We start from the raw sequence: 18,994 nt of genomic DNA on the forward strand, positions 1-18,994 counted from the left end.
CATTTAACCTTACCAATGCTCCGTCAACCTTTCAATGGTTGATGAATGAGGTGTTTCGACCTTATTTAAGAAGGTTTGTACTAGTTTTCTTCGATGATATCTTAATTTATAGCAAGACATTACAAGAACATTTACAACATCTCTACACTATTTTGGAAATCTTACAATCTCACTTATTTTTTGCAAAGGCTTCCAAGTGTATTTTTGGGTGCAGTAGGGTGGAGTATTTAGGGCACATTATTTCAAAGTAAGGAGTACAGGGTGATCCACAAAAAATTGAGGCTATGCAGAATTGAGTATTGCCTAAGAACCTCAAAGCTTTGAGGGGTTTCCTAGGACCAACGGGCTACTATCAGAAGTTTGTACAAGTCTATGGAAGTATTGTTGCACCACTCACAACCTTGTTGAAGAATGATGCTTTTTGCTTTACAAAGAAGGCCCAACAAGCTTTTGAGAAGCTAAAAGAAGCTATGGTGAGCCCCCCGGTATTAAGATTACCAGATTTCTCTAAAGCTTTTATTATAGAGTGTGATGCCTCAGGGGAAGGTTTAGAGGTAGTATTAATGCAGGAAGGGCAGCCTATTGCCTATGTAAGTCAAGCATTGAAGGGAAGAAATATGGCCTTGTCCACATACAAGAAGGAGTTTTTGGCTTTGGTAATGGCAATTCGGAAGTCTACCTACTGGGACAATCTTTCAAGAAGCTTATTAGCCTCTACCATCAAAGGACCCTGGATCCAGCTTTATACCAATTCTGAAATGATCTTCTCTTTTATAAGGAAAGATTGCATTTGGGAACTCTCGTGCCCTTCCAGCAACAAATCCAATTCCATAGCAGCCTATTAGGGGGTCACACGGGTGTGCATAAAACAAATGCAAGAGTAAAAAGTGAGTTTTTCTGGCCTGGTCAACATAGTGACATCCGAGCCTTCATCAGAGAATGTGATGTATGCCAGAGGAATAAGGTTGAAATCATCCACCCTGAAGGGTTGCTTCAACCTCTTCCTATACCATAAAAGAATTGGGAGGACATTAGTATTGATTTCATAGAAGGGTTGCCACCCTCAAGAGGAAAAACTATTATCATGGTGGTGGTTGACAGGTTAAGTAAGTATGCACATTTCTTGTCACTTACACATCCATACACAGCTTTCACAGTAGCTAGACTCTTTATGGAAAATATATTCAAGCTACATGGGATGCCGCAGACAATTGTAAGTGACAAGGATCCTATATTTACAAGCTAATTTTGGAAGGAGCTGTTTAGGATTTGTGGGACAGATCTGCTCATGAGTTCAGCCTATCACCTCAGACGGATGGCCAAACATAGGTAACAAATAAGACACTCGAATGTTATCTAAGGTATTTTTCTAGTGATAGGCCCAAAGATTGGGCACGATGGTTACCACTAGCAGAATATGTTTACAATACTTCAAGACATAGTTCAACATAGATCTCACCATACGAGGTTGTTTATGGACAACCCCCACCATGGCTACTGCCTTACGAGCCAGGTTCAACTCGTGTTCAGTCAGTCAAGGAGGAGTAAAGGAGCCACAATTTCATAGCACAACTGGTCCATGAGAATCTGCACGAGTCGCAAAATAAGATGAGGCAGTATGTAGATAAGCTCATAACTGACGGAGAATTTAAAGAGGGAGAATGGGTTTACCTGAGGTTAAGGCTGTACAAACAGATGACAGTGGCGATGAGGAGAAATCAGAAGATTTTGCCAAGGTATTACGCCCCCTTCAAGATTCTCCAGAAGGTGGGAAAAGTTGCGTAAAGATTGGATTTGCCCCGGGAATCACAAATATTTCAAACCTTTCATGTATCATGCGTCAAAAGGAAGCTCAGAACCCATGTCCAGCCAATACCCCAGCTTCCCCAATCAACCGCGATGAAACCCTAGCTCCTAAACCAGAGCAAGTGTTGTAGCGGCGACTTGCGAAACGAGGGCACCGTGCCAGAGTCGAGGTCCTGGTACAATGGAAAGGGGCAACAATGGAGGATGCTACCTGGGAAGATTTGGAGGAGATGCGAAGAAGGTTCCCTAATTTTGTGGGCAAAATCCTTTGAGAAGGGAGCATTGTTACGTGTGGCGCAAAAGAAGGAAGATGGTCTGAAGGGTCTTTAGAGTTTTTTTAGGCGTTATATATATGCTGGGTCTTTATCTAATTTCTTATGAGTATTTTTCTCAATTCTTGCATGAGTCATGGGCTGGTGTAGTTACTCTAGACTTACTCAATTTCTTATCCGGTCAGTTAAGATGTCATGTTTGGTCACGTCTAGTTAATGAGTCTGTTAGTTATTATTTTTGTTGTAGAGTCCAGTACAAACAAAAGTCTTAGAATTATTGTATTTTTACATTTATCAAATATGTGTTCCACTTAACAGGAGTACTTGAGACCGTCGACACAAAGGAGTCTATCGCACGCAAAGGAAACCGTCACGGACAGAGGAGACCGTTGCACGCGGAGGAGACTATTGCCGTCTTGTTGTCGTCGCATGCAGAGGAGATGCGTGCATTGAGAAAGAGATTTGGGAGAGATGAACGCATTGAGGAAGACTAGGTTGTTTTTTAATGATGTCCTCTCTTTCAATTCTCTTCGTTATTTTTTTTTTTATATAATATAACAAATGTCATCTGGCAAAACTCTCCACGTAGGCATTGGTACGTGAACCGCCTGTACCAGAAGAACTAGGAGTGATACCCGCCCCCTACGGGGCGGGGCCACCCTTCCCCCGCCCCCCGCCCCCGCATATGCGGGGGAGGGGAATTTCTCCCCGGACCCCACCCCCGCATGGCGGGGGCGGGGTCCCCCGTCCGTTGGGCCGGGGTGTGGGGGTGGACCCCCACCCGTCCGCACCCCCCGCCCCATACTTGGCCTTCGGCCCAGTACATTTTTCTGGGCCCTAATTGGCCCAGAATCGGTTTTTGGGCCACTTTGGGCCCAGAATTCGTTTTTGGGCCATTTGAGCCCATTATTTAGATTAAAAAGTATATAGATTTAAAAACAGGAAAAAAAAATATATATATATAAGGGATATATAGAATCATACATTGAACTATTACGTTATTAACTAATTAAGTAGTAATCATCACTAAGGCAGTAAGGCACTATGCTAAAATATTTTGTTCACAATTATACAAATTAAGAGAACTAATAAACTATTACACTATTACACTATTACAAACTCCTCTAAAAGAAATAAATATTACAAATTATACAATTAACTATTGTAGCAACATTACAATTAATTATAAATTAATAAAATCATAATTTTTCAATTTGATCAATTTGATTTTGGGGTGGAGCCATAGCGGTGAGTTCACTGAGTGGTGAGTTATGTCGATTGCTGTGAGACTGAAAATCAAGATCATAAAAGTCAATAAGTTATAAAACCTGAAATATTAATAAGTTAAAAATAAAACAAATTAGAATTAAAAAGTTATAAAGATGAAACAAAATTTTAAATGCAAAAAACAATTATGGAAGAAATTGTGCAAACCATGACAATGGTGGGTCCAATACAAAGTCATACTGCATCGGAGGTAGCCGTAGACGTCGTCTCATGTATCACTATAAGTATTAAATTTGAAATCAAATTAATGAATACCAATTAAATGAAAATAAATAAATTAAAATAAGAAATTATAAAATGAAATTAAAATAAATACTAGATCCAAACTAATCATCACTATCCTCCTCGACGTCGGCCTTCTCATACTCAAGAACATCCGGAACATGAATTGGAGTTCCCTTGATCCAATTCTGCGTGCAAATCAAAGCCTCCACAGTGGCAGGAGCTAATGAACTCTGAAATGAATCTAATACACGTCCTCCCGTGCTAAAGGCCGACTCTGAGGCTACTGTGCTAACAGGGATGGCCAAAAGTGTGCGGGCTATCTCTCCAAGGATGGGATACTTCACGGTATTCACCTTCCACCAACTTAATATATCAAAATCTCGGAAAAATGGTAGAATCTCTGCTGCTAAGTATCTGTCTATCTCTGGCTGAGCCTCTATAGAAATCCGAAGGAAGGGGGTCTGCTCATACCTCTCACCCCACTCCAATCTACGTCTTTTCCCAACCTCGACTTCAGGAAACTGTGAGCTTGAGGCTGAGGGGGTAGGTGTAGGTGCCGCAATATTACCACCCCGCAGGGTGGAAAACTCATCAAATAATCTAGTAAGGGTTTCCCGAACCCTTGCTGCAATAAGCTCTGCCCATACTTGCCCGTATGCAAGGCCCAATCCAAATATCATGCCATCCAACTTATACCTCGGGTCAAAGACGACAGCTACATATAACAAAATATTAGCCTTCGTTAAATCTCCCCAATACTTGTCATACTTTGTCCTCATAATCAATGACATCTCACGCATCCTAATGTGACCACCCGCGACCATGTCATTTAATTCTTCTTTTACCCTACATATTTGCTGACATACAATATTGGATGTAGGGTACAAAGTTCCAGATAGCCTCATGGTGACATCGTAAAAAAGCCTCAAAAACTCTACAAAATTAGTTACAATTTCCCAATCATCCTCTACGGGTTTCTCCAATCCCCCGTGATCATCAAAATATTTAACATATTGGATGTCTTCGTCACCCAATAATGTAAATGCCAGCTTATATTCTTGGGCCGCCTCCAACATCAGAAATGTTGAGTTCCATCGTGTAGGCATATCAGTACAAAGGCCCCTCTTAGATGTTAGGCCCGCAGATCTCGCAACAACCTTGAATTTGTCCAACCTCGAAGGAGAAGATCTCACCCATCTCACAGCAGTCCTAACCCGAGCAATCGAGTCATGAAGATCTCTCAAACCATCAGTGACAATCAGATTCAGAATATGTGCTGCACATCTCACATGCAGACACTCACCACCCATGAGTGTCTTATTTGCCTTTCTAAGATAGGTCTTTAGATGTCCCAATGCAACATCGTTAGACGAGGCATTATCGACTGTGACTGTAACCACTCGGGTCAACCCCCACTCCTTTATTGCGGCCTCCAAGACCTTTCCAATTGTCTCACCCTTATGATCGGTGATTTTACAAAATTTTATAATTTTCTTTTCCAATGTCCAATGAAAATCAATAAAATGCACAGTCAAAGACATATAATTAAAATTTTGGATCGATGTCCAAGTGTCAGTGGTGAGACAAACAAATTGATCCGCCAATTGACCCCTCAACTTCTCCTTTTCAATGTAATAATATTTTTTTACATCCTTTGCCACTGTGTGGCGAGAAGGAATGTTAAACCTTGGTTCCAAATAGCGAGAATACGCTTGGAACCCTTTCCCATCAACAATTTGAAAAGGTAGCTCGTCCATTATGACCATACGAGCTAGGTGTCTTCTACACTCATCGGGATCATACTTAGTATACCCCTTCAAAGTTGCACCCCCACTAGTCTCATCCGCCATTTTTTTAAGTCCAATTTCTAGCCTAGATTGGCTTTTGTCTTGTAATGATCTTAATATTGGACTTTTTTTGCATTGCTCTTCTAAGTGCACCTTTAATTGTGAGGTGCCATGTTTCCTATAGTGACATCCATAAATTTTTCCACAATAGTTACACTTGGCTTGGGGGTTACTTGAGTCACCACCCTCTAGTTTGGTGAAATGACTCCAAACTATTGAAGCAGGTTTCTTGTTGGGCTTGGGGCGGGGCAAGGTGCCGTAGGGCTAGGGGTAGGGGTTTGACTAGGAGGGGTAGGTGTAGGTGTAGGGGTAGGGGTAGGGGTGCCCTCGGCCTGGAAAGGAGAGCTCGCACTAGAATCTGCTGGCATATCCATGAACTCAAGCAAACAACAAATCTGAAATTATAGAAAACATAGCAAATATATAATGAACATAAAAAAAAATTAGAATAAAAAATTAGACCATATAATTCATCAAACAATTGTAAAAAATTTATAGTCATAAATTTTAGGCATTAAAAAGACACATTAATTATTCAAGTTATAAAAAGACTTATAGTGGTTTTAGTTATTTTTATTGTGTTAGTATGAATGTTCCAAATTTGTTGAGGACTTTGTCTTGTCACCCTAAATGCTTTCTTTTTACTAAAACAACATGTTTATGCAAATTCTCTTTTGTGTTCAAATGAATTTGACATTCATAATATATATATATATATATATATATATATATATATATATATTTATAACTTGAAAGACTATAAGGCATAAGCATAGCAACTATATAAATTATAATGAACATAAAAAAAAAAAAAAAGTAGAATAAAAAAAAGTTCCACTTGACATTCATAATTTCATATATATATATATATATATATATTTCATCTTAATTCATTATATTGAATTTCGAAATACCCTAGTGCATTCTTTTTTTTTTTTTTTTTTTGTTCAATTTGGTAGGGAACATCAAATTCTGTTTTTAAACCCCTAAATTAATTTTTTAAACCCCTAGTGCATAGCAATTTTAAAGATTAAACCCCTAAATTAATTTAGGGGTTTCAAAGATTAAAACCCCTAAATTAATTTAGGGTATTTCGAAACCCTAAATTAATTTAGGGGTTTCAAAGATTGAAACCCCTAAATTTATTTAGGGTTTCGGATTGGGCTCTTTAGGGTATTTCGAAACCCTAAATTAATTTAGGGGTTTCAAAGATTGAAACCCCTAAATTAATTTAGGGTATTTCGAAACCCTAAATTAATTTAGGGGTTTCAAAGATTAAAACCCCTAAATTAAATTAGGGTTTCGGATTGGAGCCCTATACACAATAATATTGAAATTCAGTGATTTACACACATTATATAATGCAAAAAAAAAAAAAATCACAGCACACAATTCACGGGTCACGGACTCACGGGAGCCATTCAAAATTTCAAAGATCAAATCACATGCACAATCTAAACTCCACAGCACACAATTCACAAAATCTCATCCTCCATCTCCGATAAACCCCATCCTTCCTCCAATCTCCATTAAATATGTAAATAAAAACAAAAATTGAAGTGTTGAATTTGGGTTTATTACCTTCGGAGATGAAGAGAGAGGAACCGGGTGCGAGTCCGAGTCGTGCGACGGGGATGGCGATGCTTGAACAAGGGACCGGGCGGCGGCTCACGGCTGCGAGAAGTAACTCAGAGAGAGAGAGAGGCGAGAGCGAGGCTGCGACTGCGAGAGTGAGAACTGAGAACTCGCCAACTCGGGGCTCGGCAAAGGCAAGAAGGGGGGCTGGGTAGTGGGTAAGGACTAAGGGTTTCAGTTTTAATTTTAAACCCAGGCATGAAACGACGTCGTTTCATGCCTGGGTTTTTTTTTTTTAATATATATGTAAATAACGTATAATATATAATATAATTATATATATATAATAATATCCGGCGGGGCGGGGCGGGGGTCACCCCAGCCCGCCCCCGCCCCCGGATGTTGCCCCAGATGCCGCCTGCATCTGACAGGCGGGGTGATCCGCCCCGCCTAACGGAGGCGGGACGGAAGCGGGTCGGGGCAGCGGGGGCGGGGCCCCGCTGCCCACCCCTAAGAAGAACTTCAACTGCCTACTGAAATACGGCCTGAGGGCAAAATTGAAATATCACGCGAAACTGTTAATATATCGCAATACTACAAATACTCTTTGCCAAACGGGGGCCAGTTTCGATCCGTCCGAGTCCCGACCCCCTTCTCCCTCTCGTTTGTGTTCTCGAACTTTCTTTGGAGTTTGGTTCAATTCGTTCGGCTCCCTGCCGAGAAGCTGAGCTGATCTCTCGGCTCTGAGTCGCAGCCATGGACGACGAGTACGAGTTCGCTGACAAGGTTCCTCCCTCCTTTGATCGCGTGGTACGTTTTCACACGGAACCCATATGCATCCCTTTTTAAGATAACATTAAGAGATCTATCTAAATGACATTAAATTTAAGGCCTCTAAATCAAAGATCTACTGGAATATAATTGATCTTATTCATATTGTTTGATGGAGTCGTTATTATTACGATTTCTTTTTAAGGTTCCTTGGGTGATTTTATTGGGTATATAATGTTTCCCGGAAAATTCTATGGGAAAACGTTATTTTTTGCCATGGTTACATGTTTCATGATTAATAATTTCCCTGTAAGCTCGAGGAAATTTACTATGCATGTTCAGTAAGGTTCAGGACATTGAAACCTGATATTTGTTTCCTTTCCTGGAAATCTTCTCAAGTTTTAAGTAACAGAGCCAAGGAACTCTTCATTAACTGAAATCTCGTATTGATTCTGCTGTATAGTTTCAGTTATTCGAGTTCGTAGGTCATTTATAATTCAATAAGTCCTCGTTTGGTTATACAGATTAGATGGGATAAGAAATCTGTGAATAGTAGTGAGATGGTTTGTGAATGGTAATAGAATTATTGAATTAAGATGTTTTATGGGATTTTGGGAATGGAGAGAAAAAGTTGAATAAAAAATTATAAAGTTAAAATATAATCTTTTAATATTATTTTTGTTTTAGAATTTGAAAAAGTTGAATTGTTTTTTGTATTTTGTTTGGAAGTTTGTGAAAGTTGTAATGATTAAGTAATGGATTAGATGAAAAAGTTGAAAATTGTTTGTGTTTGATTTTTGTTTGGATATTGAGATGAGATGGGATGAGATGAGATGAGACTATCTGTGAAACCAAACGGGGCCTAAGATTTTATAAATATTTTACGTATAAAAAAATTATGAATTTTTTGCCATAATGTCTAGGTAAGTTATTTCAATTCCGTGAGAGAGAGTTCTCCAAATTCATATTCAATTTGAACCAATGCATTGAATCACTTATTTAATGGAGAAATGCAAGTCGAGAGATTAATTGTCATGGGTACAGATCCTCTTCAGGAGGACCATATTTCTGTCCTTGCTATGTGTTATTCTGTTACTGTCCTACGCTTTGCTTGTAGTCTTTGTTGTTGCTGATTATTAATGATCTGTTGGTTCTCTACATTTTTCCTTTCACATTTTAGCAGAACTTATAAAGTTATAAATGCTTATTGCACCCATAATGTATTGATGCAACTGATAGGGGAAAGAAAGATTTTCTGATAACATTGATCAGAACCCATTTGAGAGCATATCCGTATTGTCCCTGAAATCACCAGTTCAACGAGAATTGTTATCTCCACAAACTACTTCCATATAAGCCGATTACTGCAAATTACTGAAAGCAGCCCAAATTCTCCAAGATCCAAATTGCTCCACACAGTGCAAATTTAAATCCCACGAACCGAACACCAAGCTACAATCTTAATGAATGGTAAGCATCCCCATACATAGAGCATCCAATAAGCAACCAATGAATAAGAATATCCCGCAGCCCAAAAGAACACTAACAAATCTGAACCATAGAAGCAGATGAACTTTTTGGATGGGTACTCAGTTTTTGTGACGGTGCTTACAGATTTCCGCATTTAATCACAGTCTGCTTACTCAAGCCTTCAATTCTTCTTGTTAATAGAACAATAATAAACCTTTCGATTTGAAGAACTTCCTTGATTTCTTGGTGTCATCTTCACGAACCCTTTTCATCTCTCTGTTCTCTTCATCTTAGGCATATTGGTTAGCCTCATTTTGTTCACATGATAAGCTGAAGTCTCCATTTGATCTGTACCTTTAAAAAACAAAATAATACTTATGTTCATTTTTCTCTAACCTTACTTGTTTGGGAAATGCCGATGTGCATGGAGATACCCACCTTCCCCATTATCAATTTCGAGTTCAATTTCTTATATTAAATCAGTTCACTCACCAATAATTCCTGTCTACATTTTGGAGCTCTTGTAAGCTGGAAAAGATCCTGTTGTGGAAAAATAAGAAATTATTTTTATTTCAAGTATAAAAACTTCTATAAAGCATTACTGTAACGCCCCAATGGAAGGCCCAAACCACATGGTCTATACTCCAAAAGGACTAGTCAATGATAGAATTGGAGCTCCATTGGAACCTTATAAAGAGCAAGAACTTCTCATTCCCAAGCAATATGAGATCTCATAAACCACATGCTCTTATCCTTATCTTATGGGGTATCACAATCTACCCTCCTTAAATTCCCGACATCATCGTCGGGCCAGTCCGTCGTAGGTGGCACGGCTCAAGTCTCACATTTCTGGTGGGGATAGGCTCTGATACCATTTGTAACGCTCCAATGGAAAGCCCAAACCACATGGTCTATACTCCAAAAGGACTAGTCAATGATACAATTGGAGTCTCATTGGAACCTTATAAAGAGCAATAACTTCTCATTCCTAAGCAATATGAGATCTTATAAACCACCTACCCATATCCTTATCTTATGAGGTATCACAATTACATATAAATAATTTGAATAAATGGGATTCATTGATTCCTTAGAGAGGAAAAAAAAAAAAAAAAAAAAAAGCTTCTTTATTACTACCGAGTACACGGAATTGACCAGAGAGTAGATGTATTTGATTGATACTCATTAACAAAAATTTAGTTATTTCTTACTTCTCAAAAATTTAGTTATTTCTTAGACATACTCAGTAAGCTTGCAGAAATATCAGCTTCCAAATCCAATTTTAAAGGGCTTGATTTATTTCTGAAAAAAAGAAAGAGTTGACTTGGAAGATCATAGAAAAACTTTAAAATCCAATCCAGGGTAGGTTATGACCTAGTATTGCTCATCAAAAGTGACAGAAGTGCTTTGTTATGCTTGAACCCATCTTAAAGTTTGGCCATTTGTTAACATGCTTGAATTGATTGTACTAACAAAATATGTGAACATCATTGCCTAGGAGAATAAAATACCAATGTTAATGATTTTGTACCATAAGCTGGATTGCTTGCGTTGATGTTGTATGGTGGGCTATATCATCCTTTCTCAGTTTTTTATTTGTTGTTGCTTTCAGTCTGATGTGTCCTCACAAAAGTATGATTTGTTGTTGCAATGATTAGGGAGATATGATCAAGGATGCTGAAGCCAAAGGGTTCAACCCTGGACTGATAGTGCTGCTGGTTGTTGTTGGGCTATTGTTGATATTCCTTGTTGGAAATTATGTACTTTACATGTATGCACAAAAAACTCTTCCTCCAAGGAAAAAGAAGCCGGTCTCCAAGAAGAAGATGAAGAGGGAGAGAATGAAGCAAGGTGTTTCTGCACCTGGAGAGTAGAATCTCAAGATATGCTTTCTTGTGTTCATCTTTTCGAACTATTATCGGAAACTCCCTTTCTTCTGGTGTTGAGAGTGTCTAAGTTACTTTCCTTCATCTCCCTGACATCAGTCAAAATTTAACTTTATATTAGAAGCTAACGTAATATTAAGTTAGACCAAGAAGTAAGAATGCTTTGTTTGTTTTTCTGATGGAGTTTTCAGTTGTTCTGTTCCCTCTTGTTCACTTGTCTTTTCTGTTTTATTCTTAGGGTGTAAGAGTTAGGAGCGCCTGGTGGTGTTGGTCCTTACATTGATCCAGTATCTTTTAAGCTTTATCTTTGTTGTTCTTTTTTTGGCATGTGATTGTTATGCAGGGTGTTATCCATTCATTAGGCCTTTCCCGAGTGTTCAGTTTTCTCAATGCAAGTGCAAGGGATGTAGATGAGCGGCGGCATTGGCTTAGCATAGTTTTTAGTAAAACAGAAAAAAAAGAATAAAGGATATTTGGGTCACATTATCTGGCTTAGACCACTAGCATTGATTTAGCTATTAGTTTAGGCAATAATTTTTTTAAACATTCTACTTTTGCATTTTGGCTAACCTATTAAAAATCAACACCACATTGGATTAGCAATCCTTCTCTCTATGATCAAATGTTGTTGTGGCTGTTGTTATGATTGATCTATCTTGTGTGTAAATCCATCAAATTATCTTCATTTTCATTTTCATAATTTCCAGCAACTTATACACGAAATTACATAAAATCTTGCAAGCACAGAGCATCAAAAAAAAAAGGCAAAATCAGCTTCATGCTTGCATTTTCGGCAACCTATACATGAAACAGATTATAAACTAGTGAGTTCTTCCTTCAACAAAATATGTTTGTACCAAATTTTTACTAGTGTTCAACTATAATATAATTGTGCCAAATATAGTTGTACCAAATATTTCTAGGACATGGTGGCTTATTGTGTTCAACTATATCAAACAGCAGATATAGAACATATAAAACAGTGTTCAATTATCCAGAAACTATATCCAGTAGCAGCTATAGAACATATTTTTCTATAGCTTCTGTGGCTAATAGTGTTCAACTCTTGAAATCAGTTCTTAGCAGCATGTACACTTAATCTAATTTAATATAGAAGCAACGGCAGCATGTACACTAACGAACAAAAACATCCCAGAGAAAATAGAGCAGCAACTCGAGAGGTTACATGGTTAATGATAAACAATGAAATTACATTAAAGATTGCATAGTCGTGGCCCATGGCATTTAGGTTCATTGACCTATTATTCTCTGTTTTTAGGTATATATGCAATAATTTCAGTATGCTTGCTGCTTTTGCTAATAATTGACAGTGATTGTTCAAGTAGTAACATTCCATGAATCTGATTCACATAAAGAAATACTGGATGCTTTAAACAAGAGCAAATTAGCATGGACAGGTTCATTAGGTCTATTTTATTGGTTCGTTCTTAAACCATCTATTGCCATGGACAGTATTAGTTTAACAAGCACCAAGTAGACTTTTTCTTTGAGATCCTTTGACAAATCCGACTTTTCCCTCCTTTTCCCTTTTTTGCTTTTTACATTTTCGTTTACCTTGTTTTGTTAGATGTTAGAAGCTGGTTCAACCATCACCCGTCCACCCCCACCACCACCACGCACTCATCCCACTGTTAGAGTTTCTTTCTGTCGATCCACCTCACTTTGCTACCAAGCCTCCTCCATTCCATCAACGCTTGAAGCCAACTCCTCGTCCCATCTTGCCGCAAGGCTTCCGTCATCATGTATTCAAGTAGCGGTTCTAACATCCGACCACCTTCCATAAGCATGACATCCTTTTTTCACCTTTGTCATGGGGTGTGACTTTTGGTTTATGTTCTCTTTTCCAAGGATTCAATTTCACCTCGTACCAAAGCCCCCATCTTTCTTCTCAATTTTCCTTAAATTTTTTCTTCATTTTCTTGTTTTTCCGAAGATTTGGACCTACTCAGCCGGTTTTCACCAACACGCATACAAACTCATCATCTCCACATCTGATCCTCTACCTCACCATGTTGGCCTTCAGGTCACATATTTCACATTCACACGAGAACCATTCATTCCCTGCAATTTACTGTATCTTTGGTTGTTATTTATAATTGTCTTTTAATTCTACCCCTCCGTATTATTTCTCTTTTGATGATATAATATGTACCTTTGTCGACAGAAAAAATAAATAAAAGGATTCAACTACCTAAAGTTTTCATTTAAGTTTTAAAAGGCGAACTAAAAAAAATATGAAATAAATAAAGAAGTTGAATAGGGGAAAAGTTGTGCACCTACATTTGAGGGCCTTTTGTGTTGAAGCCTTCACATATTGGTGAGAAAGTCTGAATCAGGATATGGTACAAATTAAGTCTTTTACACCCTCCAATGGAGAGCTGACTCATGAGCTCTCCATTGAGCTTACAATAAGCCCATTCATATAGAATTAAAATTATAAATAATTAAACTTAGATTAGAGAGAGAGAGAAGAATAGACTACTCAGTCTGCCACCACCTCCGGCATCGAGGCAGTGGTTGGCCACCATGGTTCGGTGCCAAGGTGGCACGAGATTGGCCGAAACCAACCAAAATAAAAGGATCTAGCGCCTGGGTGATGTTGAACTGGCCAAATCTGATCAGATTCTATCGAATACAACAACTTGATGGCACCGGATGTGGCAAATCCAGCAGAATCTACTAAGTTTGGCATTGTGGTGGTGTTGGATCCGACTTTGGTTGCCATTTCTGGCGAGCTCCGACTGCAGCTCATAAATGGTTGGTTTGGCAGCCACCTCAAGCAGTGCCGAATTAATTCTTTTATTATTATTATTCCAACCGTTTATCGAGGTAGTGGCCTCGGGTGACCGTCATAATGATGTTTAATGATTGTCTTAAAAATAATTAGCATTAGGATCTTTAGAAGTTTAGGGTTTATATTTTTGGATTTAAGATTTTTCTTTTAAGAAAAAACAATAATATAGTGTAATTGAACTTATTGTAAAATCTGTAGGATGTTGAAGTGGCGCGTCAGGAATGGAGGGTACCCAATCCTGCCAGCAACAACTCCCCTTATTGGCAAGAAAAGGCAGTAGAGGAAAATCTAGCAAAAACAACGCAACATTGCCTCGAGCCCTAGCCGTAGTGCCAAACTTGCCTTCTTTAGTAGCTAGAATTTACAACTGAAGATTAACAATCCGTAAACAGTTATAGTACCCCTTATGTTTTTATTTACTTCTCATTAAGTTGTGTAAAAAGGCAGTAGCAGAGGCTTAAAACAGTTTCATTGGGGGCAAAACCTTTCATTCAAGCAAAAAGGAAAAATCCCATCCACTTTACAAACACAATGCAGGCTGCTCTGTCCTGTTGTATGGAGTCTCAAATTTCACTTATTATCATTGTTGTTGTTGTTGTAATACTCATGCATGGAGACACTGACTGAACAAAGTCCAAGACCTTGTTATCAAACACAAGACATGCCAAAAATGAAAACACACAAAACATCACGTATTATAAACACAGAAAGGGTGAAGTCTACATTTTCATTGTACCTTACTTACAGGTGTTCAATCAAACAAAGCAAGAGTTCTTCAGAGGCAGCTCACGAAACTCAAATACAGTTTTACACAGTTCAGTACCATCATGTTGTACTGATACTATATAGACAGTAAAACTCTTCCATGCTAAGGCAGGAAGCTCTCAGGCAGGATGGCCCATGGTCTGCTCCATTGGAGGAATCATAACCAAGACTGGTTGAGCATTGAACCCCGGATGAGGCAATCTACGACGGAGTTCCCGACCTTCCTGACAAAGAGCACACATGTGGCAGAAGACATGAGTCATGGCATCACAAGCAGATTCACATTGTTCACGCTGCACCTCATCCTCCAGAAAGCTTCCACAGCACCCGCATGACTTATGAAGTGCCTCACAGCTGCCCTGTTTTCATAGAAAATCATGAACAAATTCATAAGCCCTCAAACTTATTATAATTTCTATTAGTGACAATCAGTTACATAACTACAAGGCCTCAAGTAGGATAAAAAGGAACAAAATTATAAAATCCAAGGAAAATTAAGTTATAATCATAAGATTATTCTCAGGGTGTATATGGAAATCAAAACTCCTATTGAACTGTATGGAAGATCAGGAGTAAGTATCAAATTTCTCAACTTAAATTACTATTGACTTTGCCGTATCCTTTTACCAATTAACACATTTAGTGTCCTAAATCCTTAAAACATTCAAGAGTACGACTAAGAGCAATGATTTCTATAATTCACAATTGCTATAAAATGAAAACAGAGAGCATTATCTGAAGTAGGGCGTGGAAGTTAAGAACATCCTGTGGAAGTTGAGTAGATAAAATATACGAAACATATGTAACTCACGAATCCACATGACCAGAAGGCCAAGAACACCACAACAGAAATATTAACAAATTCATTAACACCATAACATTCTCAGACCAAAGGTGTCCATGGCATAAGGCTTACTAACTAAAAACCATGGTTGCAATTGAAATGCTCTCTCTCTCTCTCTCTCTCTCTCTCTCTCACCTAAACAACATATTTACATCTTTAGAAAAAATAAGTTATATATATATATATATATCAAAACTTCAAGAAACCACAAATATAACATTGTTTTTTATCGATATACAACTATAATACATATATATAATAGTAACACTTTAAAATGCATCTCTATCATGAGAATATTTAAAATTCAAAAATAACTATCATGATTGCATCTCTTTGCAATCAACTATGACGATAAGGGAGGTAGTTCAAGTCAAGGGAGGACCGGAGGGAAGATAGAACCAATTGTATATTTTTAGTAGGCCCGTTCGTAGTTTACAAGTATTGAGGAGTGTGTTGGGGAATTTACAGTGGCTTGGTGTATGGTCAAAATCTGGGATAGGCATTGGTGCACTGGTGGTGGTTTGGGGCAGGCGCGTCTTTGGTCTTGGCCTAGGGCTTTGTTAGGTTCATTTTCCTAGATGGGTTTATCTTTTTTTGCATCCCAACTAGGTGTTTTCTCTTGTATACATCCAGTGTACTCGACTACGCCAATTGGCATTAATAAACTTTTACTTATAAAACAAACTACACAGAGCTCAGTTCATTTATAGAGGAAGTACTTTATGATAAGAACAAAATGCCACAAGATACAAAATGTATAATTGAGGAGTGCTATAATTAATAGATGAACAAACATATGCATAGAAAGCATAAACGTATACAACAATACAAAAACTCAATGGAAACCACATCCAAACTCAATGGCAGACCAAAACTGCCATTGATCATGTCACCTTGTATTTTGGAGGTGACGAGGGTGAGAAGAGAAAAACTTACCTCTAGGTTGAACTTCCGACGAATGGCAGTACGGCTAGTGTGTGAAAACAATGGTGCAAGGAAATTCCAACCAAAAACAGAATTCCCAATCAAATATAGACCAGAGTAACGCAAGCAATGATCTGCAAAAGTGCCAGGACTGGATCCAAGTCTCTCAGCATTACTTCCATACAGCACACAAGGAGCCACACTTCCAAGAAGACCTGGCCAGACAACACGATGTTAAGGATAAAACTTGAAAATGTGGTGCAAAAATGGACTTTAAAAGCAACAAAGTATTAATTGATATAAACCTCTATGCAATCAGAGTAATGATACATATAGATCCCTTTTTTTTTTTTTTTTTTACACTTATTTGTTAAAAGAAAGACGGTTATGCAAACTTTGAAATTCAAATCAGATGGGAAACTCAAATTTCAAAAACTTATAATGTTAGTTTAATGAAGTAACACTACTAGTTATAAAGTGGTCGTGTCCATATTATTAGTCATATAGTTATTTTAAACTGGGTTATAAAATTTTGTATACAGCAATCAAATTTACCTCCTACGTGAATTCTATCTCCATTATTAATTGTTCACAATTTTCTTCGAGCTGCATGCCATGTATTACTAACAAAATGCAAACTTTCTAACTCATCGCCATTTTCTTAAACTAATTGATAATGTTAATCAAGGAGTATTGCACTCTTCACATACTTTTTTAAAAGATTTTTTCTTTAAAAAATAGTGATTCTTCATAAAAGTCCATCCAGATGTAAAATTATGTAACTGATGGATCACAAAGGAAAAACACGACCAGAACTCAGAAGTCGATTCCATATCCTCAAACATATAGAAATAAAAACAAAAATAACAGAATTTCTCTTAGCAAACATAGATCTTTGGTAATACAGGGCTCAGTTTTATCCTTGAACCAATGTGCTAGCACCAGGTCAAGCACAGAAATGAAACAAATAGAAAACCCCAAACCCAAAGAAAAATTCAGAATGCAAAGAAAGACAGAGGCATTTACAGAATAACCAATTTTTAAAGGTAATTTCAGAATGCCCAAATATCAACTCTAATAGATAAATCGACTGTGAATGAACAAATGACTTACAAACTTCAAGATCGCTGCTACAGAACTCGTCGTTGCGTCCAAGACAGGCGAAGAGAGAAGAGTCCCAGTGGGCCCTGCCCATCGGCTCGCCCATCACGCTCCCGTGTCCCAATGGCAACCCGTTGGCTGTCCAGCCGTATCCATCAATATTTTCCGGTCCCGGAGCCGGAGCTTTGGTCCCGGGCGAGATAGTGACGGTTTCAGCCTTGGTGTCGGTGGGCTTGGTTGTTTTCTGTGCATCCTTTTCTTCTTCTCCGACTTGCTTACTCAAGAACGGACTCGATTCCTCGTGATTATAATTCTTGTCATTGATGTTATCCATTGAACTAGGCCCCAAATCGATTCTCAGAGTGACAGACACAGAATGTAGAAGAGGGGATTGAGTGGAAAACCGGAAAGGAAAAAATGTAGAAGAGGCGAGAAATGAGGACTTTTGGGGAGTCGCTCCTCATAGACTCGAGTTGTAGGGTCCGCAACAAAAATCGCATCCAGTGCGTAGTCTCTACCTCTCACGCCTGACGACCCTGCTTTCGTACGTTACTTCTTATCTGGCTCTTAAATTTTAAATTTTTTTAAATTAAATTATATCGTATAAATATTTTATTTATTTATAAATAGTATTTTTCATTGTGATATTAATTTTTATAATTTAAAATCTCAGATTTTAAAGTTTGTGAAATTTATATTTAAAATTTAAGAAATACTTTATCAGATACTTTTCATTAATTTTTTAACAAAAAAAATTAATGAAAGGTGTTGTGTCAGTATTTGATTGGCTAACACGCAATATCATATACACCTTAACAAGTAGAAAGTTGATTTGTGACATATTGGTGCCATACATCAATCATGCCATTAATTTTCAAACAGCAAATTAATATATCTAGTTGCTAGTTCCCTTCATTCCAAATATAGTTATATATAAACATCATTTCATCACCCACATTCAAATATACAACACCGTAAATTGTTGGTCTCTTAGATAAAATAAACATCTTCACATTTACAAATACATTAAACTTATTCGGGATAGGTCCTTGTATCTATTCCTTAACCTCGACTAATCATTCTTCCTCAAGGTAACCTTCATGAGTTATATCTATATCAAAATCTACAATTTCGATGGGCGATATCGTAGTGAGACCATCACGGTTAGATTTTAATTGAAATCTCAGTAAGTTAAAATACATAACAACACAAACAATGAGAGATAATAGCAATAAATATGAATGCACCAATTTCATGTAAATAAGGCTAAAACCACATATCATAAGTAAGGCAAAGAATCACCATCTGAATAAAACACATATATCATAAGTATGGTGAGTAATCACCCTTTTAACAAAACAACATAATCATGAATCATCATATGTATCACTAAGTATGGAGAATCA

At 37.8% G+C, this 18,994-nt stretch overlaps 2 protein-coding genes across 2 annotated transcripts; one reads left to right on the forward strand and one right to left on the reverse strand.

Annotated features, from left to right (window-relative positions):
• The first annotated feature begins 7,620 nt into the window (after positions 1-7,620).
• Positions 7,621-11,315, forward strand: LOC121268154 (DNA-binding protein S1FA-like). Its single transcript, XM_041172282.1, has 2 exons — positions 7,621-7,822; positions 10,912-11,315. Exons 1-2 carry the CDS (start codon positions 7,769-7,771, stop codon positions 11,125-11,127), a joined length of 270 nt encoding a protein of 89 aa, XP_041028216.1. The 5' UTR covers positions 7,621-7,768; the 3' UTR covers positions 11,128-11,315.
• A 3,310-nt stretch (positions 11,316-14,625) lies between these two features.
• LOC121268006 (cell number regulator 8-like) lies at positions 14,626-18,043 on the reverse strand. The gene is made up of 3 exons (XM_041172102.1): positions 17,601-18,043; positions 16,500-16,702; positions 14,626-15,078 (listed from the first exon to the last, which is right to left on the reverse strand). Exons 1-3 carry the CDS (start codon positions 17,920-17,922, stop codon positions 14,839-14,841), a joined length of 765 nt encoding a protein of 254 aa, XP_041028036.1. The 5' UTR covers positions 17,923-18,043; the 3' UTR covers positions 14,626-14,838.
• Positions 18,044-18,994: the final 951 nt, after the last annotated feature.

This window comes from Juglans microcarpa x Juglans regia, chromosome 5S (assembly GCF_004785595.1).
Source record: "Juglans microcarpa x Juglans regia isolate MS1-56 chromosome 5S, Jm3101_v1.0, whole genome shotgun sequence".
Lineage (NCBI taxonomy): Eukaryota > Viridiplantae > Streptophyta > Magnoliopsida > Fagales > Juglandaceae > Juglans > Juglans microcarpa x Juglans regia.